Source organism: Gymnogyps californianus, chromosome 3, assembly GCF_018139145.2.
Source record: "Gymnogyps californianus isolate 813 chromosome 3, ASM1813914v2, whole genome shotgun sequence".
NCBI lineage: Eukaryota > Metazoa > Chordata > Aves > Accipitriformes > Cathartidae > Gymnogyps > Gymnogyps californianus.
This window is the reverse complement of record NC_059473.1, coordinates 26,218,756-26,243,121: the sequence shown is the minus strand read 5'-3', so window position 1 is coordinate 26,243,121 and position 24,366 is coordinate 26,218,756. Positions and strand designations below refer to the sequence as shown.

Here is a 24,366-nt window from a genome sequence, read left to right as displayed (position 1 = left end):
CTGAAGCTGGCACTCTCTTCCCAGGACGCCTTTATACAAGTGATACTCTCTTATGATCCCTCAGCCGTGAGGGTGCCTGCATCCGCAGTCAGGTTGTGATAAACACTACGGAAACACAGGCCAGAACCATAACTTCTCACCCATGTGGCTCATGCGTTTGATACAAGCCAACCGACAGCTTCTCAGCCGACCTAAGCAGGCCTGCACGGCACGTTTCATGCCCAAAGAGAACCGTGTTTGTTTTTCAGCAAACGAGTTCTGCTGCAGCTCTCCAGGCACACGTCGGCCGGGCCGCAGCCGCAGCCGGCGAGGAGGCGGGAGCGGGGCCTGCCCAGGGCCCCTCTCTCTCCACGGAGAACCCGGCGTGGCCGGGCGGCGCCGCAGCCCCGGAGCGGGAAGCGCGGCGGGGCCGGCGCAGGCCGCGGGGTTCGCTCCGTCGCGGCGCGGAGGGCTGCGGCGCCGCCCGGCGGCCGGGAGAGGGCGCGCAGGGGCGGGGAGCTCCGCCCCGCTCCCGCCCTCCCTCCGCCGGGGGTGGCCGCAGCTCATAAGGGGGCGGCCGGAGCAGGAGCCGGGTGTTCCGTGGAGCGGCGGTAGCGTCTTGGCCTGGAGCTGTCCATCGCCGGGGTCCCGCCTGCCCGCCGCGGGGCTGGAGCCTCGGTTCGGCCCGCCTGGAGCCGCGGCTGCTGCTCCCGCTCTCGGCGGCGGAGCCCTCCTCAGGTAAGGGGGGAGCGGTGTCCCCTCCTCTACTCCCCTCAGTCCGGGTCGGCGAGAGCAGCCGGGGTCCAGCCCTGGCCCTAGTCTTGCCGCGAGGGCCCCGCCGGGCCCGGACCGCACCGAGCCCTCCGCCCCGGGGCCTCCGCAGCCGTCGCGGCCGGGCAGGGCTCGCCTCCCCTCCTGGCAGCTGCCGGCGGAGCCCGGCCGCCTCCTTGCCCCGAGCCCGCCCCGCCGCAGGGCCCCGGCAGCGCGGGGGCCTGAAGCGCGCTCGGTGGCCGCTGCCCGGCCCGCCTGGGTTCCGCGCTGAGGTCCCGGCGTGGGGTAGCTGCGGTGCCCGGTGCGGGCTGTCCTGCTGTTCGGTGCCCGTCTGTCTTCCGCGGGGAAACCTCTCCCGTTCTCTCTTTCCCCGCAGGGAGGCGGCCGGCGGGGTCTGCGGGGGAGCAGCTCCCAGGCTGATGCTGCTGCCGGCCTGGGAAATGTGTCTCTATGGGGTCCTCACCGTGGGCTCTCACCTCTATGCTTTCTACGAAGCACACCAAGTGTCTCAAAGTAAGTCTGTGATGTGGATGTGCTCGCTCCTGCAGCCCTTCCCACCCGTGGCTGGTGAGGCTGCTCGGCTTGACTTGTCCTCTCTGGGTTGGTTTCTGCTTTGCTTTCCTGCAAGGAGCACCCGTGCTCTTCCTGGCTGCGAATCAGCCCTGTGTGAGGAAGCTGTAGCCAGGTGCCAGCTGGGCAGAGAGCTTTTCCCAAGGCTTTTCTGCCTCAAGTGCTGGGAAGGCCCTTGGTAATGGTGTCCTGGTACTTGGCTGTCAGGGAAGAGATGAGGGAGAGCTCTGAAGCTCAGCTACTCAAATGGGGGGAGTGCAGGAATGTTGGCTCTGAATTGGGTTTTTTCCTGGCTAGTCTTGAACCTTCTCACCTGCAGCCCCTTGGGGGTGGGTGGTTCAGGAGCAGCTGTGCCACCTGATGGTGCTTACTGGGGATTGAACTTGAGGAGGCCCCAGGGCAGGTGGGTGCTGCCCTGCCTGGAGCTCTGGGGCTACTGTGCTGGGTTGTGGGCTCGGAGCAATGGCTGGGTTGTCTGTGCAGCTTTGGGGTCAGTTTGCTTCCAAATGTCTGCCTGTGCCTTGTGTACCCTCTTGGTAGCTGCTACGGTGGCTTGGTTTTGGTTCAGTGGGGCTGCGTAATGCAGAGAAGGAGTGGGGTTTTAAACAATTTAAATACAATTTGTAGATGAGAAGAAGCTATGTTCTAGCACATTGGTATTTTAAGGGAAATGAAGGTGGTATTATCTAATAAAAGTATAGCTAGTTAGAGAGGCTTGTTAGGCTTTAATCAGCAAGGTGTTCTACATTAATAACCCCTAGCTGGCTCTCAAAAGAGCTTAAGCAAAGAACAGGGGTGCCAGAAAGGCACTTGCAGGGCAGTGAAGGAAGCGCTGGGTACATGGATACAGGGCTGTGCACCCATGTGTACAGCAGATCTTCTGCAGAGATGGCAAAAGGCTGCATGGGAATGGGCTCTGGAGGCAGCTTCTCTGAGTGGCTTTGCCCTGCTCTGGCTGTACTGGTCGCTGTCAGGTCTGTGTGTGTCCCTTCTGTCCTGGTGGGAGCAATCAGGCAGCCCTGAAAGAGGGGAAATGAGGACTAGTGCAGGTCCTGTGTGGTAAAAGGTTGGTCACTGTCTGCTACTGCCCCTGTTGCAAGGGGGAATCAAAGCGTAGGTTCTGGGCGATTCAGTAGCTTTGCCTTTGCTGTTGGGCAGCTCGCCTGGTGAGTGGTGACATGGTGACGTGCCCTTCCCTGACTCCGAGTGTCCCCATTGGCGGAGGCAACGTGGGGACGTGTTGCTCTTGAGCAGCAGAGGCCGTGTCCCTGCCTCTCCCTGCTCTGGTTGCTGTGTCCTTGGCAAAGGTTTGCTCTTCTCTGCAGAGTATGAAGCTGCGATGGACAGAAGGTTTGGGCTGGAACCAGGGACTCTCTTCCGGGGCCTCAAAAAGGTAGGATGGGTGACCGGTACCAGCATCTCTTATTTCATGGCAATAATGTGAACATCATGTTTCCACACCCTTTGCTCACCCAAGCTTCTGATTTAGCTTCAGAGGTTTGTAGTAACTTTGCAGATTTGAATATTCATAGTGAATTTTAGTTTGTTTCTAATGAGGAAGAGGGACTTGCTGGATGTGTCTAGATCTAAGAATCATAACCAAAGCTTTGTTTCTTTTCTTGGTCCCTGGCCTAAGTGTTTCTCCTTTGTTACATCACTTAATAACCTTCTGTTTTACTGTTTGGCCTTAAAAGTGATGATTACCCTTGACATTTCCTGCAGCCTTTTTCCCCTTTTTCCTGTCACTGGGTGGTTTGGATAATGCTTAACATCAGTGAACACGCATTTTCCTCTTGGTTGGCCTGTAGTCCAGCATAGAGGAGAACCGATTTTTGAGGCATAAGGGCTTAGAGAAACATGGTTGGTCTTAAAAAAAACTAATAAGAAAACTAGCACCCCACTACACCAAAAAACAACCAAATACCCCCACCTTGCTTACTTTTGACCTCACATCCTTTTGAAGAAGTGCAACTAATACATGCAACTACTATTGAGGATGATTTACACAAGACCAGGAATGCATGTCTGTGGAAGTATTTTGGTGTTTAGGCCCACCTTCACTGCTGGTAAGGGACCCTTGATGTGTGCTTTCAAGAAAGCCATAAAGCAGTTGTGGAGATGAACTTTTAGTGGGGCTCTGTATGGGACACAGGGCTACCAGGTGATCCCTCCTACCTAATTTAGATAAAACCCCCATGTCACAGGAATCTCTAGCTGACCTGACTTCATCTGATCCCACCTTGGCTTTGTTGAAACAGGGAGTGAAACTTCTCTTCCAGCAAGGTGCCTTTTCACCCAAGCTCTTGGTTTTCCAAGGCAGAGCAGAGTTGCTCTCTGAATCCCTTGGGAGAGGTGAGGGGCACGCACAGGGAAGGTAGTGCTCTGCTTCTCTGTTGCCTTTCTTAAAAGCTCTTTCTTAAAAGGCTGACAGAAGTTAAAAAAAGAAGAATTCCTGGCTAAACTTTGCGTGGGTTAAGTGTAGTCCAAAACTGTTCTATTTTTTCTTTCTAAATGAAAAAAATCCTAAAATTAAAAGGATCAGGGCAAGCCAAGGTGTGAATTTGTTGGGTTTGAACAGTTGATGAGGAACAGTAGTAGCAGACTAATTTGTTGTTTCCTGAGAAGCTTCATGATGGGGAACCAAAGCAAGGGCGTGTTGGACTGGGAAGCCCTGAGAAGTGGGACCCTTGTTCCAGACTGCATCTCTGTGTAGTCACCAGTATGTTCCTCATGTCCTGGGGAGGAGGTGTGTGTGCGCGTGTGGATGCCTCCCTGCCTGCTTTGTGGTTAGAAAACTCCCTGGTGTTTGTGGGGAAAGGCAGTGATTGCTGCTTGATCAAGTTCAGCACCAGTGTGGGGCTTAGGAGTCACGACACCATCTAAAGCTCTTTTTCTGAATGTCACACCATTGGAAGTCAAAATGGTGCTGTCTGACCTCAGCGCTGTAAGTGATCGAACTGGGTTGCTGAAATGACATTCCTCAGAGGTGGAGTTCTGTGGTGTTGGGTAACAGACCTAGTGTGTTACAGAGATTTCCTTGTCATGTAAGAACATGCTTTTATGGCCAGATACACATACTGACCAGTTCCCTTGATGTCCCAGGACCCCATGGACTTTGAGTGGAGCTACTGGATCGAATGGGGAAGGGAACGTATACTGTGGCTTCTGGCTGGTCACCTGCTGGTATCACAAGTGTCCAGGCTCTTGGTGGAGAAGGTATGTATGGATTTTCTTCACAGCAGGGAGTTTCTGTGGGTTTTGGTTTCTGGGCATGGGAAACTTGGCACTGAGGCTGCTGAGTGTGGGAAATTTCATTCTGTGGGGTGAATTGTGTGAGTGGCTCTGTAATGATGCACTGGTGAGAGCAAGTAGATTGGTTGCCTTAGTGTTTGGAGACTTCAGCCTGCAACCCATGAAAGCCTGTGCTTTGTTGTGAACCATTAACCAGTATCATGTGACCTGTACACAAAAGAATGGTGTAGTTATTCCTTTCCAAGACTGTGAAGTGATGACTGCTTGGGTTTTGGCATGATTGCTAAATGATTGCATGGTTGTGGGAAATGACTGGCATGTGGTGTCACACCTGCTAGTATGTGGAAGGAAAGGAGGAAGTTGTGTTCTCCCCCAGATCAGGGAGGCTCTGGATTTCACACATGCTGCTACAGAAATCCCTTCCCTTCCATCTTTATTGATACAGTTGGGTTTCCCTGTATTGTTTCATATGTGTTCTTAACCTCGTTGACTGCATTTGTTTCTACTATAGACCCTGTGTAGGACAGCAGAGAGATTGAGTGCTTTTTTTCTTTGGAAATAATCAAACTAAAAATTGTTCATTTTTATTTTTCTAACAGTATAAACCATGGTGCTTGATGGTTTATGGAATGGCTGCCTGCTGGTTGTTACTGGGAGTCAAGGGCTTTGCTGTCATTTTGTTACATGCAACTATTTCATTTGCTGTGGCTCAGTTTCAGCTGTCGCTCCTGACATGGTTGTGCTCCCTTATCCTGCTATCCACTTTACGCATACCAGCTGTGGAAGAAGCCAAGGTAATGTGAGAAGGACTAATTAAGCATCAAATTAATTATGGTGGTGTTTGTCTATTATGGCAGCTATCTTTATGATGGAGTAATCTTCCTTCAGTTGATGTAAGCAGAGGTTGGCTTGAAAAACCTTAGGCAGTAGAGCTGCAGTGGCTCATGCTGGAGCTTCTCCAGTTAGAAAAGTCGTATTTCTCAATCATACTGACTTGTGCATTGAGATGAAAGTAGATGCCTTAATGTGTAAGTGGTGTTCAGTAGAGCTGGAGTATGATAATACTTTACTAGTGCTCTAGTAAACACATTTGATCTTCAGAGCTGTAATCATACCAATTTAAGGTGCTGTTTTTAGGGTACATATCCAGGAGTTGGTTAGTCAAGCCTGACTTACCTTATTGGTGACTGCAGACTTCTGCATGGAAAGGGGGACTGTTTCTCCAACACTTTGATTTATACCAAACAAGTTGCTTGCTCACAACTGGTTGGTACAAGCTCAGTTTTGCTCTTTCTCTAATGGCTTTTGCTGGGCAGTACAGCTCTTGGAGAAACTGCTGCTCAGTTGTGAGGAAATGTCCTTGTTGCATTTGCTTGGACTAAGGGGAAAAACTGGGCATATGTTATAAGGCTTGTTGCCCTGATGTTCAGGGGGAGGGCAGAGGGGAGATGAGCAGGTAGGGTCTCTTCATGTGGTATAGACAGGTTTGTGTCTCGCTGAGAGGAGGAAAGGGCCCACTGCAATACAAATGTAATCAGCCAAACTACATTTGCTGGTGTTTCCAAGTTTTTTTGTGATGTTTTTGTTGTTGGAAACAGGTGTGAATGAGTGTCGAAAACTTGATAAAGGCTCAGTAACATCTTTCCAGCCTCGAGCTTTCTCAGAAGTGACTGATTCTCTTCAGATCTGAACTGCAGCCTTGGCTTCAGCCCTAGCAGTCCTTCGGCTGTCAGTAGTGTTGCCAGCTGGTTTGGATACTGTATTACTGGACCAAATCTGAGGGAGATAATGGCATTCCTGTAAGAAAAGCTCTCCTGCTGTCATAGTTCTTCACAACCTAATACGTTTCTGCAATCAAGCTGTTGTCTCTTTATGCTGGTTGCAGTAGCTCTGGAGGCCCTGACTCCAACAGCCAGTGCTTGTTGTTCATGTGTTAAGTAGTGCTGTTCACTTCAGATGCTTGTTCCAGCTGCTGTTCACTTTAGTTGCTTCCTGCTGCTGGTGACCCTGAAAGTTAGGATCTGGGTGGACATTGCTGTCCAGCCATATAGAAAACACAGTATTGCACCATTGTGATCTAGCTTTGCTTTGTCTTGCAGAGAAAGTGGTACGACACTGAAAATGAGTATTATCTGCTGCTGTTCACTGTGTCTGTCCGCTGCCTCTTCTGCACTAGCTTCAGCCTGGAGTACTGCTGGCATGGACCTGCCCAGAAGTCATCCTACTCATTCCTGTGGATGCTGGCATACGTGTTTTATTATCCCATGTTCCACAACGGACCCCTTATGAATTTTGATGAATTCAGTAAGCAGGTAACAGTGGCTTTTAAGATCACGCAATTACAGATTTTCAGTGCATCTGTGCCTCAGGTGAATTGGGTGAAGAACTATTGAAGTGGATGGTGATCTCTTTTCAGCTGCCAAATCTAGACACAGATGTGGTACTTTGAGGGATAGATTAAAACATGATAGGTTGATTTTTTTCCTCGAGAGGTTTTAATACCAATCATGAGAAAATGTTAGGTAGACAGTTTCATCCAGTTTTCTTTGATCCTCTTTTAATGGTGTTTCATAATGTAGTTTACAGGTAAGCTGGAGTTTCTATTTATTTTCTAGTTACCTACTTGACAAAAATTGATACTAATGAGACTTTCAAACAGAAGGTGTTCCTAATGTTAGTGTGTATCTATCGTCCTTGTCTCTATAAGTCTTGAAGTATGCTGCATGCAAAAGGGAAGGCTGTAGTTAGAAACCAGTCTTGGGTATCCAGGCTTGTATGCTAGCCATGGCATAATACTGAACTCACATAAGGCTGGTAACTAACATTGAGAATATATTTAGTCAAAATATATTGTCAAAATAAGTCTTTATATCTAGTGCTTGGGTGGAGAGAGGTTGATTAGACTCCAATGTTAGAGAAGGTGGAAAGAAAGCAAAATTGTTTTTGAAGAGTGGATGGTTAATCTTCTCTATCAGACTCTGATCTCTGTTTCCTTCTGAAATAAATATTTTTCTCTCAATGAGGTACTTTGGAAAAAAAACCCAATCTACAGAAAAGGATTTTTTCATTCATCCATGTTTTGACTTCAGTAAAAGCATCTATAACTGATTCTGTAATATTCTTCCTCCTTACTAGTGGTTTGAAGGATTTCAATTTTTACTTAGTCTCCTTGGATATTAAGAATTGTTTGGATGTCTAAAGCTATCTTCCACATAATTTTGAAAATATCAAATAATGTTATAGGAATGTGAAGACTGAACAATTTTGGGCGTAGCATTGGGAACTTGACAATATCCTGGATATCAACTTTAAGACAAACCTTCTTCCCTAAGTTCTTTACAGGATGTTTTTTGTCTGACATCAGATTCACCTCTTCAACAAGGGAGCCAATGACACATATTGCTACATTTGGAGAGTGTTCATAATTTTAGCATGCAGCTGCTGGACTGGATTTTTGTTTTCTCCTCCAGGTAGAATAAAGTAACATTTTCAGCAGCAACTGGCTATTAACTCTGAAACAGATTTCAGAGTCACAGAAAGCTGCTGGTTTGTATTGGGAATTCCTGAAGACTCCAGTTTCCCCTCATGTTGGTGTGAAAACAGCTGACGACTTACTTGGAACACTTTCTTCTTCAGACTTTAGCAAGCTGAGCAGCTCCTTTAATGTGAAAGACCTACCTATCTTACTGAACATTTTTCCTAGTGCCTTGCAGGCTGCTTTTCAAGCCTGTTTCTACATGACAGGGGGAGACCCCACATTTCCGTGCTTTTTTGCTTTCCTTATTTTCTTGCACGCTTGAGCAAGAAGTGAAATCAACACCTGTGATGTCTATAGCTAACATCATTGGGATAAAGTGGATAAGTGGACATTTCAAACAATAAAACTGGTGTTTCAGTTTATGTATAGAAGCCTAGGCATTGCTTGCTTCTGTTTATATTTGGAAACTTTCTGTTGAAGCCACAGCAAATAGACGGGGCTTTTATGAAAGTGAAAACTGAGGTTCTGGTGGACCCCTGAGTGACAAGTCCTATGCTCATATGTCTTCAGTAGCTTTGGAAGATGCAAGGCTGAGTGGTGTTATCCTGGGCTGGATGTTGTAGGAAAAGTCTGCATAGACTTGCATAGAAACTGAGGTAATTTATTTTTTACTGTTTATTGTTTTGTAGCTTCTGAAGTGTGTTAAATTCCACCTATATTCTTGTACCCCTAGCAGAGGGAGAGGTGTTTTTTTTTTTTTTCAAGGAATGTTTCAGGAGACCTATGAGACTCCAAGTTGAGAGCAGCTTGGGGATAGCTGGTAGGAAAATTGGGGGGGGTCTTGCGTTGAAACTAAGCTCATCTGATGTGGCTCAGCAAAGACCACCTGTGTTCTTGGTGTGAGGAGAAAAAGAAAGATTGAGAATGGTATACCTGTACTTGCAGTAGGTTCTCATTTAAATATGCACAGACCTGTTTGGTTAAAGCCATAAAGAAGATGGAATAAACTGAACAACCTTAATGTGTTTCTTGTTGGTGTTTGAAGTGTGTTGTCAGAGCTCTTACCTGAGCAGAGGATATTGCCTAGACAGGTGAGGTTGGAGAAGGATTTCAAAGTTTGCAGTGCCCAGCAGTTGATTCAAAGTGCACAATACAAAGAGTGTGTTTATTGCTGCTATCAGAAAAGACCACCTGCAGAACCACTTAACTGAAGCTGAGACAAGGGCTCCTGCTGAAGACACTGGAAAGCAGAAGTCCTGGAGATGGAGACAGAGGAACTCCTATGTGGCCCTAAGAGTGTAATACCAATGCTGGCAATTGGCATCCATTGCCGGGCAAAAATGAGAGACTGACACTTTGTCAATGGGCTTGTTGAATTTCTGGGTTGAAGCAGGGCATAGCAGTTCTAGTCATGGGTTTGAAGGCCTGTTGTGCAAATATCTGTGATTAAATGGTAGTCTCCAAGCTTTCATCTAGCTGGTAAAATGAATCTTCAAAATGAGTGTCCTGCTTCATTTGTAAGTGAGCAGAGCTAACAGCATGATAGCTGTACTATGTGCTTGCAATTATGAGGGGATTTTGTCTGTGCACATGGGTTGGTTGCTTATCTTGTCTGTGCGTTTTTGGTGGCCAGTTAGAGACTGGAGAAAGAAACGTTGCACACACACACAGTGATAGATGTACAAAACATGACTAAATTTTTAGGGAATCCTATGTTTCTGTTGTTTGATCATATTCTCTTTTACTGTGGAAAGAAGTAAAATAATAGTATACCAATGTGTTTACTGTACTTAGCAGCATAAGAGTTTGGGGCATCTTGAGAAGCCTGTCAACTGCAAACCTTGTCTTATCCAATATTTAACTTGCACTTAACTGCTGTTTGCTCAGCATGTCATGTAGGTCTTGCTGACCTTGGCAATGCTACAGGAGAAAAATGAACTGTCCTCAAATAATCAATCCCATGCAGCTAGTAGATGTTCGAGGTATTTTAAGAGCAAGCAGTCATTGTTTCTGTTTGGTAGGGCTGCTGCTTGGAAAACCTTTCTCCTTCATAGCTGTAGCTTCTTTAAACTTTTTTGATTATCTCTAGACATTGATCAAGTTACAGGAATTAAGTCTCATGTCTGGATTCTGTTTGGGTTAACAGCACTTGGCCTTTTCTACAACACTTTGGTGCAGTGCATGTTCATGTTTGGCCTCTTGATTTCTACTACTTACTGAGATTAAGAATGGAGACACCAGTCTCCCTCAAGAGTATGTCAGGAATTGTCAAATGGCCCCCTTAGTAATAGTAATGAATAGCAAATGAAACTTAAAATAAGTTCTCAGGATGAGTATTTGGGTAAAAGTCAGTTATGTGCCATATAACCTCTTTGGATTTCTTCTTTAGATGAGGAGACAAGAAGCCTTCAGTTTGAAGACCAATCTCAGCATCTTAATTGTGGGCATAATTCGTATTTTCTTCTGGTGGTGCCTGGCTGAGCTGATGATTCACCTCATGTATATCCATGCTCTCTACAGCAGTGCTCTACCTTTGGAAGCTGCATCATACTGGGCCTTGGGTGAGTATAGAAACAATAGCAGAAATCTTCCTTCTCCCCCCACTTCAAGAACCCCAGTCTACTTCTCTTTTATGTCCATCTGTAGGTACTTATGAATAGTACATTATGGCCAGTCACTGTCAGAAAGGTGGTCTACAGACTTAATATAACGTGTAGATCCTCTAAGAAGCTTACAGTTGAACTTATTGAGCTGCTTCCTAAATTGGAAAAAATACAGAATAATTTTTAATCTAAAGTGTGTGTCTAAACTTTGGTCTAAAGTATTTTTTCCCTGTCCCAAGTCATAGAAGTGGACCCTTAAAAGTTTGTTTAGTGTAGGGATGGAGGAGAGGAGATGTTAAGAATTAGTGTTTATTGATGTCTTTCTGCTTGATGTTTCTAGTTTGTATTCATGTTGAAAGGTAAAGTGACAGTACTCACGAAAAGAGCAGAGGGAAGGAATTGCGAACAAGGTGGCCTGAAAGTAGCAGTCAGTGCATCTTAGCTCTCTTCCTGCTTGACTTCCTCCTCTTCTGCCCCCTCCCAGCTCCCTGGTATTTCATTAAAATGCTTAACTGGGGGGGGGGGGAAATGTGCACTGATGAATGTAGCATAAAAAGACGAGAGCTTTGGGTGCTGGTATATAGATAGATGTAGGCTAACCTGTAAGCAACTGGCGTATGTGGTTGGTTTGATCCCCATCACCCCCCCGTCCTATGTGTATCACCAGGTAGGAGGGATGAAAGCAGAGAAACCCCAGGCCTTAAAATTGGGTTCTGAAAAAGCCTTGGTGACTGCTGAATTGAAGGAGGTGCCTCTTACTATACCAGCAAGTAACAAGAATTTATACACATGCTGGTGTAGTCCTGTCAAGCATTCATTGGAGATCATGTGTGATGAGCAGTGTGTGTGTGTTGGAGGACACTTGTGTATTGGTCTCTGGTCAGCAGAGGGCAATGTGTGCACTCTGTCTCTGTATTTGTGTATATATATGCATATACACACACTTAATATATATTTCAATATATAATTTTTATATATAAAAAAGAGCAAGAGCAGATGGAGAGCAGGAAACGAGAAGTTTGCCTCCATGGTTCATTCTACCCCTCCTCACTCAGTCACTGTTTAGAAAGTGGATTCTGAGTTTTCATCTCTTGTTCTAAATGTCAATTCATTGATTAATTAAATCTGTTAGCTCCTGGTGTTGACTATATGTCTGACAAAAAGCTGGCCACTGGGTAAGGCAGCCAAGGCTACAGTACTAGGGATAAAATATTCCAGCTTTGGTGTTACTGGCGGATTCCTCCCTCCCTTCAAGACTACCAATGTTGACTTTAAAAAGAGGAGAAAAAAGTTACTTTCCAGACAATAGCTAAGTAGGCTGTATATTTGATGAAATAAAGTGTTGTATCCTAAGAATTAAAATGCATTTTGAACAGATGACTAGAAAAGGCTAAAATGCCTCAAAGCAATAGGTGATGAAAACCAGTGTTAAAGCAAGTTTGGACTGTAAAGCTGCCTCATTAAAATATGATCATTTGAATTGAAACAAGTCCACTGTGGAGACCCTGTGTTTAGGAGAGATGTGTTCAAAGTGTAACCCTACTCTTGTTGAGCTTTGTCTTTGTAGTAATGAAAGCAGGTGTTTAAAATGTACTATGAATGAGATTTTGAGGGAGAAGTTTGTCACTTATTAAAATGTTTTCTCTGCAGATTTTATCACAATGATTATACAGATCTCCTTAGACTCAAACCAGTGACAGGCCACTGTTGTAGCTTGCTTTAGGGAGCCACCAATATACAAGTAAGGGCACTGGTAATATTTTTCTATTGATCCTTACCGGATCCTTATGGATCTTGCCATGCTTCTACACCAGTTCTTGTACAGAGCCAAACACTCCCCTCTGTTATTTCACATTCTGTGTTATTAAAACCAATTACATAAGATAACTGAGTCTTGAGACTAAGAAAGCAGATTGTTGACTCAGGAGGATTAACCACATGGTATATCAACCTTTCTGTGCTGCTGGGTTTTTTGTTCATTTTGTGTTTCCTATTTAACTACAGCAGCTTCAAAGCAGCATGGAGCCTCTACTTACATCATGATGCCTGGCTGCCCTGGTAGCCTGGTAGACTTAGGGGAAAGGCTGTGAGGCTGTTATGCAATCAGCTCTAATTAGGGAGATTATAACTGCTCCTCCATTTTTCTTCTGGGATATCTTTGAACGATGGGCAATAAATGCCAGCAGTGCAGGTAAAGACAACAGTGCTATGAGATTTTGCTCTTGGCATCTTAAGGGCAATGATGGTCAGTCTACACTTCAGAAGTGTGAAGCTACACTGTGTTCTGCATCACTTTGTGTGGTGTTCCTGTGAGGTGAGACAGCAAAGAAATAAAAAAACCAAAACAAACCCTGACTGAGTTGCAATGCTTGTTTAAAAATACCCGTGTACAACACTGTCATTTATGGCCATATAGAGCAGAAATGCTGAAGTTACCTAAAGTAACATTACTGAGTGCACACAGGTATAAAATTAAGAAAAAATAGTACCTGCGAGAATGTGTTACCCAACAGTAAGAGAAGTATTTTCTCTTGTGTGGAAGGAATTGGGCAAATGAGTTTCTAAAAGCAGCAATATACAAAATGGTGCATGTATGGTTTTGATGCCTGTGTGTTTAACTGTAACAAAGGTGCAAGCTGTCTTCAATATTACTGTTTGTGTGCATTAGCTACTGTTAGTACATTTTGTGAATTGTATGGTTGTTTTTAAACTTTTTAAATTTTTAAACTTGTGTTGTTTTGCAACTAAACCAAAGATCCTCTTAGGTCAAATGTACAGAATCTTCTTTTCTCCATGCCCTTTACGAGCCAGTACCTGCATTACTGTAATAGCACTCTTGCCTATAGGTTATGTTACCTCATTCCTTCCAATTCATTTGAGAATGCCTGGTTCTGTGTATTCTCCTACTCTTTTGAATGTGAGCATGTCAAAGTCAGCACAGAGTTTCTCCCTTTCTAGAGGAGGCCTCCTTCTGTCCCAGGTAACCCAGCTGGGCTGTGTTTCTTGTGACACCTGTTACCATAGTGTCTTAAAGGCTCAGAGGGCATTGTAGCCTTGCTTCACCCTTTGCTTGTTGAATGTTCTCCAGTCTCTTTATTGGCTGTGTAATCTGGGTAGATGAAGCCTGTCTCTTGAATAAACAATGATGTGGCATGTGCTTTCCTCCATTGTTTTTGTACTATGGATGGAAGAACTCCTGTAATTGCAGTGTCTGTGCAATCTCTTTAATTGCTGTTATATGCAGCTTATATTTATAACTGGCAAGTTTCAAGGTCATTAACTAGGTGATAAGAGTGCTGGGAATTGTGAGCAGAAGACTCAAGAGAGTGTATGTGTAGTTCATGTAAAGGTAGAACCTTCAGTTCTCTCCTGGTCACCCCTGTTTTCCTGGATTAGTCCTCTCCCTACGTTTCCTAACTTGTGCCTGGCAGCTGCCAGTAAAGCCAGCTTATGTGTCTGCCCTGTGGATCAATGAGCGATGGAAGTACATAGTCAGCAGCCTGCTCTGAGAGGGCAGGTTGCATCCTCTGTGCATTAATCCTTTAATGAGTAGGAAAGTAAGTGTCTTGTTGCACTATGGCTCCTGGATTTTGGGGGGGTTAAATGAAAAATGGTTGGAGTCCTAGCTGGAGGGTCCTCTGAAGAAAAGTTCTTCTAAATAATATGAGAATAGTTTTAAGAAAACTGATCTACTAAAAGAAAATGGATATTCATTATTCAAGCTCTTCAGCTAGACAGTACAAAATCTATTGTTTAATTCAGTTTTTGATGTTGAAGATTTTTAGCTGGATTTCTGTCCATGAGATGAAAAAAAGCTGGTTGCATCCACATCTTCCATGGACTGAATACCCTGAAAACAGATCCATAATATTTTTCTATTGTATCCCCTTCCCTGCTCAATACTACAATCCCTACATACCACACAAATGTCAGAATTTCTTCCACCACATTCCTCCTCACATTTAAATTGTTTCCTTAGCAGTCTGCACATATTTCTTTAAACTTGCATGCTTATATCGCAGCAAGCTGTGGCTGTGGTAGTGGAGACCAAATGCCATGTGCATTAACAAAAAGCTGCATCATGGGTCTGAAAAAAGTGTAATTTCATGCTGAGTACACAGTTGTATTCTGTTTCCTCAGTGGCCTGTGTTTGGTAGCAAGAATAACCTCCAAGAGGAAATGTCAGTCTCTGGTATGGAGGAAGAGGAGGTGGTGAGAGCTAGCTTTGGGTAGAGGTGCTTTGAGATATCCAAATATTAACTCTTTTGGGTAACTTTAGGTATAAATGATTTCCAGTCATTGCCCACAGAGACTTTATTCTTTTCTGTATAGGGCAGTGGGAGTCTTGCTCCCTGTGGATGTTGGGGAAAGCATTTGGCTGTACCCTCTGGATAGTATGAGATAGAGAACACAAAATCCATGTGAAATCTTGCACTTGTTTCTTCAGTGAAAGCTTGTACTGGCCTGTATATTCCTTCAATGCGATGGGCTCCAGTGGCACCCCACTCTCCCAGCAGAAGATGTTACTGCTCTTCAAGACCCACTAGGCATGATGAGCACCTCGGAGCGCAGTATTAAGGGTTGCTCATGGGCTGGGCTTCACTGCTCTCCTCTGGCTCATTTCTCAGAGCTGCTTATCCTGACACCCCTGTCCTTGCAGCAAACCTTGGCTTCAAATCCTTCTCAGCAATGCTGATCTTCTGTGGTAGGAACTGTATGAAAAGCCAGGTGATAGCAAGCAATATGGTTTTCCAGTGACCGCATATTAGGTCCCACATCAGGAGCAGAACGAAGAATACAGTGGGACTGTATCCATAGTGTTTGTTTTTTAACTGTGTGAACCCGTTTACCATATAAGTCTGGCCCTTCAGTTTGTGGGAGGGATGTTACTGTCTGAATACAGAATTAATTTAAAGATGTCAGCTGGGCAGCACAGTACTGTTATTTATTGAACCCAGGAAGCCATTGTTTGGAGAATGAGAGCATTTTCTAGAATTCACAAATTGTGTCTGTATTCACAAATATTCGTGTCTATGCATAGTTAGCTATTGGCATGTTGAACAATATCAGGGCATTTGTGCTTATTTAACTCTGAGCACCAAATGCAGTGTTCATAGCAATTCCATGTTTTTGTCAGTGCTGCATCTCATTCTGGTAGCATCGGTCAGATTGTCTGAAAGAATTGGGTGCTTTCAGAATTAATGACATAGCAGGAAGACCTCTATTCCATGGTAATGGAAACCCTGATAACTTTAAAAATTGAGAAGAATGAATTAATTAGGATTAATTTGCTGCCTTTACATTTTACACTGTAAAATGAAGATTTGCAGGCACCAATGATAAAAGCCACTATGGATTCCAGTACTCCAGTATCCTGGTGAACTGCAGCATACCAGAAGAATAGCCACACTGGGCCAGATCAGAGGTTCATCTGCTGCAGTGAGTAATGTTTGGATGTGGTGTGTAATGAAGCCTGGGAAAAGAAATAAAAAAATAAAGAGCAGGTAGATTTGTGATCCTTTCCAATGTATGTTCTTCAAGCTTCTGTAGCTGAATGACAAATTCACTGACTTATGTAGTAACAGGGAAGTCAACAGCAGTAGTTGAAAGATCTTAAACTGAAATAAGTAATTTATTTTTTCTTCATTATGACAACATAGAATATCAATGGTAAAATTCACTCTGGTGGGGTACATTCTGTTATATAGAAACTGGAATACATGTTGAGTGTTGCTAATTCATTTGTGTTAAGTATGATTCTGAAAATGCAGAGGTTACAAAAACCCTGCCTATATTTTCTTTATGAGGCTTCACATTTAGCCTGGTAATTCAGCACCATTTATTCATCTCTGCTTATCTGAACAGAGCTTCATGTCAGTCTCACAAGGTATAGGGAATGATGAAAGCCAGAATTCTGCATGAAAATGTATTGTCTAATAGAATTGTTGCACTGGATTAATCCAGGATACTAATAGATATTGTAATTGTGAATATATATTTGACTAAGAATCTGTATATGTGCTTTGTCAGATGTGTCTGATGTAGAGACGTACATCTGAGATGTACGCATGTATGATACAATGTTGTGAGTGTTCTGTGGGTTAATGTATTGGTCTTAACCATGTGTCATTTGTTCTAATGAAGCATGCATGAGTTAGTGTCAGTTAGGTATCATTGTTTTAATTATTAACTAGGCTCTAGTACTCAAATCTTTGAAAATGAGACCTACAGAGTAGTCCATGTAAGTTGGATGTAGGGTGCTGGTTTTGATGTGTTGCAGTTCTTTTTCTAATAAACCCATAGATAGGAAATGGATTTCTAAGTTCATTTTAAGAAGCACGCAGTGTTTTGCTATTGAAACTAGGCTGTCTGTGCATCTGTCTAAATGGTAATGAAATACTAACAGAGTAATCTGAGTTTTTTTTGTCCTGCAAGATAATGCTAAGGAGAATCTGATCAAATATCTGGCATCTTGATGTCTGTTTTGAAAATTGGAAATACAAACATGAATCAGAAAGCTTAGTAAGATTTTATTCTAAAACATTGGTTAGTTCACTGCTTTATAGAAAGTGTGCGGGGGGAAGGTAAATTTTTATAAGCTTTCCTGCAGGCTAAACTTCCAGATAGTACTGGCAATTAACCTACTTTTATGACTACTTTTTTTTACTCATGTGTGTTGTGGCTTAACCCCATCTGGCAACTGAGTACCACACAGCTGCTCACTCACTCCCCTGGTGGGATCAGGGAGAGAATTGGAAGGGTAAAAGTGAGAAAACTCGTGGGTTGAGATAAAGACAGTTTAATAGGTAAAGCAAAAGCCACGCACACAGGCAAAGCAAAACAAGGAATTCATTCACCACTTCCCATCGGCAGGCAGGTGTTCAGCCACCTCCAGGAAAGCAGGGCTCCATCACGTGTAACGGTTACTTGGGAAGACAAACACTATCACCCTGCTTTCTTCTTCCCCCAGCTTTTTATTGCTGAGCATGATGTCACATGGTATGGAATATCCCTTTGGTCAGTTGGGGTCAGCTGTCCCAGCTGTGTCCCCTCCCAACTTCTTGTGCACCCCCAGCCTCCTTGCTGGTGGGGTGGTGCGAGAAGCAGCAAAGGCCTTGACTCTGCGTAAGCACTGCTCAGCAATAACAAAAACATCCCTGTGTTATCAACACTGTTTTCAGCATAAATCCAAAACATAGCCTCATACTAACTACTATGAAGAAAATTAATTCTATCCAAGTCAAAACCAGCACAATTTGATAACTGTTGATTTAGAGAGTTCTTTCCTGCAAGTATTTACTAATGAACATAATGCCTACTGTAGATGTTTTGGGGGTATTCAAGGTAGATGGCTTTAAGGCATGTGTATCCTTGAAAAATCTTCTAGTTTGTTTTAACCTGAAGACAAGACCTGAACCTGTCTGTGCCTTGACCAAGGGTCCCTTGGCAGCTCTGTTTAGTCTTGTTTAAGTAACTTCACTTTGGGATCTTTATGTCCATCTAACTTTGTTTAAAACTAAGCACTTACCACAATGTTTGTCCTGGAGGCTATGTACTTTTCTGCCACTGCTCCATATGTTTTGGGATTTTTCTTGCTGCTTCTGTGCTACTAGAAGGCTGGGATATGAAGCTGGTCTGCATGAATCCCTGTAGTACTTTTTTCTTTCATCATTCCTTTTGATTTTGTGAGCCAGCACCTCTTTCAAAGCACTGCCAAGCAGCAGTAAAAAACACTGCTGAGCAATATGAGCCTAATTATTAATTGCATTGTTTTCTGTTCAGGCAATGAAATGAGGGTGCTTCATGTTTCTTGCACGATGCTCTTTTTCAATGGCTAGAGACAGGAATAACAGAATTGAGTTGTCACTTTTGCATTGATTCAGGTCAGTGTAGCAGGTATGAGTGGATGGTTAGCCCTGACCGGGGGACAGGACAGCACAGCATGATGTATGTGGGATTGCTGGCAATGGCTGCAGAGATCTGCTTACCTGGCAGCTTGTGCTGAGTTGACTTGGTGCTGTGGTAGTCATGTTCATACAAAAGCTTCCCCCAGCATGAGCTGTAGCCTCCTGCTGTGGTCAATACCAAGTGAAGAAGGTCATAGCAGATCCAGTCTTGGGGCTCTTGTCAGGGAGGAGTGTCCTGCTGTGAAGAAAATGCTGTAGCCCAGTGTGTAAAGCTTGTCAATAATTGTGCTCTTATTGATTAATGCAGCTGGAAACTCCTGATGCATCTTATGATTGTTGGCATTATTGCTGAGATACATCTGTAGCTTATCTGCTCCAGTGCACAGCCATATTCTTTCATGGAGATTTTTAATTTTTTTCTTTAGAAGAGGCATGTAAAAAATAAGAGAAAGGGTAAATGAACCCCTAAAGCCTGATATTTTGAACTTGATGATATGGCCCCAAATTCTGAGCTGTTTCAAATGTCTGTTTCCTATTAGATTTGTGCCATGTGTCAGTAACCCTTTTGAAATATGACTGCATATTTATCTCTGATATGTGTTTTCTAGTTGAACCTGCCCTGGTACTTGACAGGAACAAGCATCTACAATCATTAATGCCATAGAGTCAATGTAGCTGCAAAAAGGCTAAATTTGTGCTGATGTGCTCATAATAAAATTGCCTGCTATGTTACAATTCCTGACTGAGTTTTGATGATGGTTTATGGATGGAAAAATGCCAAGTGTGGTTTCTAATACCTGGATCCAAATCTTTTGTTGCTTACTTATGAAAATTTACTGTTTGATAACTTGTCAAAAAATATCAGGCAGAGTTTTGAGAATATGAAAACTAAAAAAAAAATTAAGAATTCTGTGAATGTTCTAAACTCTAATTATCCTTGAAACAAAGCTCTGAAATGTACAAAATGCAGTTTTGCAGTAAATTTAAGAAAGGTAAATATTTGAAGGTCTAGAAATGCATTTTTGAAGTTAGGAAACTTAGACTGTTTTAAGGATTGCAAGATGATAAATTGAAAATATCAATTTCTATAAAAGTCAGTTAATTTAATCTGGGACTTCAGACAGCTTGACTGTTGAAGCGTATGGGTTTAAGATTGTATGGGTACTTTAACTTGATGGTTTTTTATCCCTTAACACATTTCAATTTTAAAAAAAATTAACCTTGACTCTGAATCCTTTGAATTAATTTATTCTGGGGAAAAGATAGCATTTTTGCAATACTTTTTCCCTTAGGTGTGTTTTTAATATACACTTGATATAGCTTGTTTCCAATTTAAGATAATGCTTGTGTGAGTTCTTTTTAAGCTTTAAATCTAACACTAGAGAACAACTTATGTCATATTGTTAATGAATTTGAGAAATTTAACATTGGTCTTAAATTTCTTTTTTGTTTCATGTTTTTGAATCAGGTGAAGCAGTGTACTTCTGGCTGCTTTGTGCTATAATGGAGCAAATGCAAAGCAGCTGGAATGTCTCAGGTATGCAAGGTTTAAAGCCTGTGCCTGTTGCCAATGCAGCTCAGCTGTTGTGTGGCTGTGAATCTTGCACTGAGTTTTCCATGTGTGGCCAGAACTCTCACACAGCTGGGATGAGTTGAAGACCAATGAGAGCCTTCATGTTGCTGGTATTGTGAGTCTTAGGATTGCCACATGCAGAGTAGCTAGTGTGTGCCATTGGTGATGTCTACGTTAATTTAAGATACCAGTGCTATTGAGCTGTCTGCTAGTTAACAGTAATGACAACTTAGATGTATGTTATTAGAGATGGTGAAAATGCTTTTTTCCGGAAACTTGCTTATTGTAACTTTGTATCTAAGAACTCGGAATCTGTCATCACTGTATTTAAAATCAAATTTATTGGGTTTTTTGGGGTCTCAAGAGAGTGGTAGTCTGTGTCTCAGTCTCTTCCCATCATGCACAGGCAAAGGATTTTGAATTTTGCCAGTGCACAGACAGCTGTGATCTTCATAATTGGTTTGTGTGGGTGGAGAGCATTCAGCTCTCCAATGAAATTTGTCAGAAAAGAAATGAGAAACTGAATGAGATGGGGAATTAATGCAGAAAGTTGGCTGTATAGATGATTTAGCAGTAATCTAATGTGTAGCTAATTGGCTAGTATCCAAATTGTGCTTCTGATTGTTTGTTTTCCTCTGTGGAAGAATGTTATTGAATACTAGATGACTGCTTCCCTGAAGGAAAATACCATAAGCTTCATGTCTAGGTACTTTGTTCTACCATCAATTTTTATCTTGTATGGCACAACTGTTTCTTATGTCATGCACGTGGATCATGATATTAAAACTAAAAATGCTGGATTGTAGCAGCAAAATGCTGGCCATGTGTAGGCCAGCAGGAGTTTTGCAATTTACATTATTAGTGCCAGAATGTCACCCTAGGTTGTTATATATTAGATGAATTTTTAATGTTTAACTTTTGGTTGTCATCCATAGTATACTCATTAGTTGGCAGAATGCAAAAGGGATGTTTTGCCAAAAAAAGGCAGATTATTTAGATGTTCATGGACTTGTACTGCTGGAGTCAAATTGAAAACTTTGTCTCCAAGGAAAGTCATCTGGAATGTTTTAAAATTACATTAAATATCTAAAGTACTCTAGTCAAATCACAAGTTAATATCAGTGAGGGAAAGCAAAACACTGGAAAGGAAGGAGATGTAACAATTGCATCTTATAATTTTTTTACTCTTCCAAATTATAATAATTTTACTTTCCCTCCTTTGGGATTAGATTTTACATGTCAACTGTTAGTCAGATGGAAAAGTTCACCAAATTCAGTGGAACTTTTAGGAGTGAACTCTCACCAGTTTCTATAAAGGTGTTGGCCTCTGCTTTTTACTGAATTTTTTTCTTGTGATTATTGGTCAAATACCATTTTATTCAGCAGAAAACATTTAGAATATTAGAATGCATTATAAATAAAGCAAGATGATTCATACTAAGATTGTTACTTGCATGAGTAGTAACACTGTGAATAGCCAGTATGATTTTCGTCTCACCTGTGCAAGATGTTGCATTTTGTGCCATACCCTGGGGTTAAGCTGTGAGCTTAACTCTGCCAAAATTTCTGTTTTGGAAATCAGGCAGCTAAAGCACCTTAAGGAGGCCTTTGTCCTGTGGGTTTAAAAACTGAAATATGCCTTAAGCATTATGCCAAGTGGAGTTCCAGTCTTCTATGCCTCAGCTGCAGCAGGAGGAATCTTGTAGGGAGTGTTCTGGGGGCACAAATAATCTGACAGTACATGGGTTGTTTGTGGAGCTGTCAGGATAAGCTGCAAAGATAACCATTGTTTATACCTGTTCTGGAGGAACAAGTGAAGAGTGGTTGGTTGGGCTTTTTGCAAAGATAAAATTTATTGTCCCTGTGGTAAATGTTCATTGCTTATATCAGTATGTTCTGATTTTTAGCTCAGCATAAGTCAGTATTTGTTTTTCATAGCAGTCAATACCCACAGTCCAAAGATTTTTTTCAAAGTGGAACTACAGATGCTTACTTATGCCTTCATATTGGAATGATGGTACTATTTTGTGTGTGTGTGCCCCTAAAGTCATAATTGCATGTGCTTGTGTCCTATAGCTGTTGCAAAAGTAGGTATTGTATATCCCATCAACAGATGATGCTTGCTTTAGTTCTTTGAATAATGGCTGTTTAGAAGTAATCAGTATTAACAGGTTTTAAAAGTATTTCAGGACTTGTTTCAAGTATGATTTTCTTAAAAATTTTTTTTAGGTGGCCTGGCTTTAGCTCAAGTACTGTTTTTTTATGTGAAATACCTGGTTCTGTACGGTGTTCCTGCCCTCCTCCTTCAAATGGATGGACTCAAACCTCCAGCTCTGCCTTGCTGTGTGAGCCTGATGCACAGTTTCACTAAAATGTGGAGGTTAGTCATTATTGCTTTTCAGACAGTTTATTACTGATATATGGCCGTCAGTGTATAAGAACATGCGTGTGTGTTCATGGTCACATACATGTTTGCTTTCATGTCCTTGTACTTTTTCTGTCACCCCCATGATTCATCTTAGCACTTTCTAAATGAACTTCATCTTGACGGTTACTTTTTTCAGACTGCAGAGGGTAGGGGCAAGCATCCCTTTCAGCATTTTCATCCTCTTAATTATTAGAATTAGACTCAGCCTACTTAGCTTTGCTAACATAGCAATTATTTTTTCCAGATATCTATTAAATGGTTCATTTTTCAGTCTTGGTCTAAAACCCACATTTCAGCTAGATATTCTTCCAGAGAAGGAAAAGAAATGCTTGATTAATCACCCTATGAGGAAAGCTGTAGTTATAACACTTTAATATGTAGAGTCACGCAGCAGAGAAAGTCTTCAACACATTAAAAATACTATGAAAAATGGTAGTTGTTTATAATGTGGGATGAATTTCTGGATCCTCTTTGCTTTTAAAGAGTTTCAGCATAATATTTCACAAAAAGTATCAATTTTGAATCTTACGGTTGCTTTAAATCAGTGTTCACTGAAGTATTTTCCCTGAAAACTCTCTCCCAGGTGGATTCTGCTTGCTGTTTAGCCTGTGCATAACAGTGGATTCACTTGACTTCTCCCCTCCCTTGTTTGCCTCTGCACTCTCTCTAGTTCCTTCAGTCTGTGGGATGCTGTGCCCCAGACTTCTAGAAACATTACCTAAAATGATTTAGACTTGTCAGCTTTTTAGTGCAGAGACTTCTCTTGTGTTGTGTTAGTGCAGGGTCTAGCACAATGGTGCTTACCCGTTTGGTCTCCAACTGCTTTGCGATATGAATAAAGCTTTTTCATTTTAGTCATAAAAACAGCGGGACTGCTATTATCAGAGCTTTATGGGATGAGATTTTAATTTTGTTTTCAGCTTGAAGCTAGTTGTAACAAGAAGGCTTTATAGTTTATAATAGTTGGCAACTGTAGATATGTAGTATTCAAAGAAGTGCAGAAAACAGATGAACTGTTAAAAATTATTTGAGCTACTAGCAAATGCCTTGGTTTAAATTCTTCCAGAGTTTGAACTGAATGTATGACCTACAGAGTTAATATAGAAATCTGTGGTTTTTACCAGGGACTCTCCTGAGAGCAGTATCTCTTGGCCTGCTGGCCCTTGCAAGCAGAGTTGCGAACAGCAGTGGTTTTTTTCTCCTCTCCCAGTTATTATTCTAGGGAATCTGAGTATTGCTCTGGAGGTGCCACATGAAACTGAACTTCAGCACAAATACTAATGACACTGCTGTGTCAGGTAGTTGTAACAGACCATGAGAAGGTACTCTGTGCCTGCCAAGATGTGTGGTGTATTACAGTAAAAGCATTGGGTATTCTTTAAAAAAATAGCACTTATAAGAAAATTGAAACTACTATCTAAGCAGAAAGTTTAATTATTTTTTTACAGAAGGAAAAAATGTCAACTGCTGATATTTACCATTTGCCCAAGTATCTAATTCATATATGTATCAAACATTCACTGCCAGAAATAATAAAATTATCTCATAGATGGGATTTTTTTGCTTTGAAGGCTGAAAAAAATCAGTTCATGTACAGCTGACTTGATTTCTTGCTCTCAAAGCTGTGTGGATAGTAGAATTTCCTATGGCTGCTGGTGAATTATGGGTCATTCTCAATTATCTAAGAAATCTCATGTAGCTTGCCCTCTGAATCCCTGAATTATGATGCCCTTATACCTTTACAGTTAAACTCTTCAATCACTACTACCCAGAGGCTTTGCAGTCTTTTTATGTGTTTTGGTATG

At 42.4% G+C, this 24,366-nt stretch overlaps 1 protein-coding gene across 1 annotated transcript in view; it reads left to right on the top strand.

Annotated features, from left to right (window-relative positions):
• The first annotated feature begins 635 nt into the window (after positions 1–635).
• The window catches only part of HHAT (hedgehog acyltransferase), a 163,157-nt gene continuing 139,426 nt past the window's right edge, over positions 636–24,366 (top strand). Inside the window, exons 1-8 of the mRNA XM_050893569.1 lie at positions 636–717; positions 1,127–1,263; positions 2,646–2,713; positions 4,423–4,536; positions 5,172–5,366; positions 6,672–6,884; positions 10,440–10,611; positions 22,363–22,513. Of these exons, the coding sequence (XP_050749526.1) occupies positions 1,170–1,263; positions 2,646–2,713; positions 4,423–4,536; positions 5,172–5,366; positions 6,672–6,884; positions 10,440–10,611; positions 22,363–22,513 (1,007 nt within the window). The 5' untranslated portion in view covers positions 636–717; positions 1,127–1,169. The remainder of the gene's footprint in view (positions 718–1,126; positions 1,264–2,645; positions 2,714–4,422; positions 4,537–5,171; positions 5,367–6,671; positions 6,885–10,439; positions 10,612–22,362; positions 22,514–24,366) is intronic.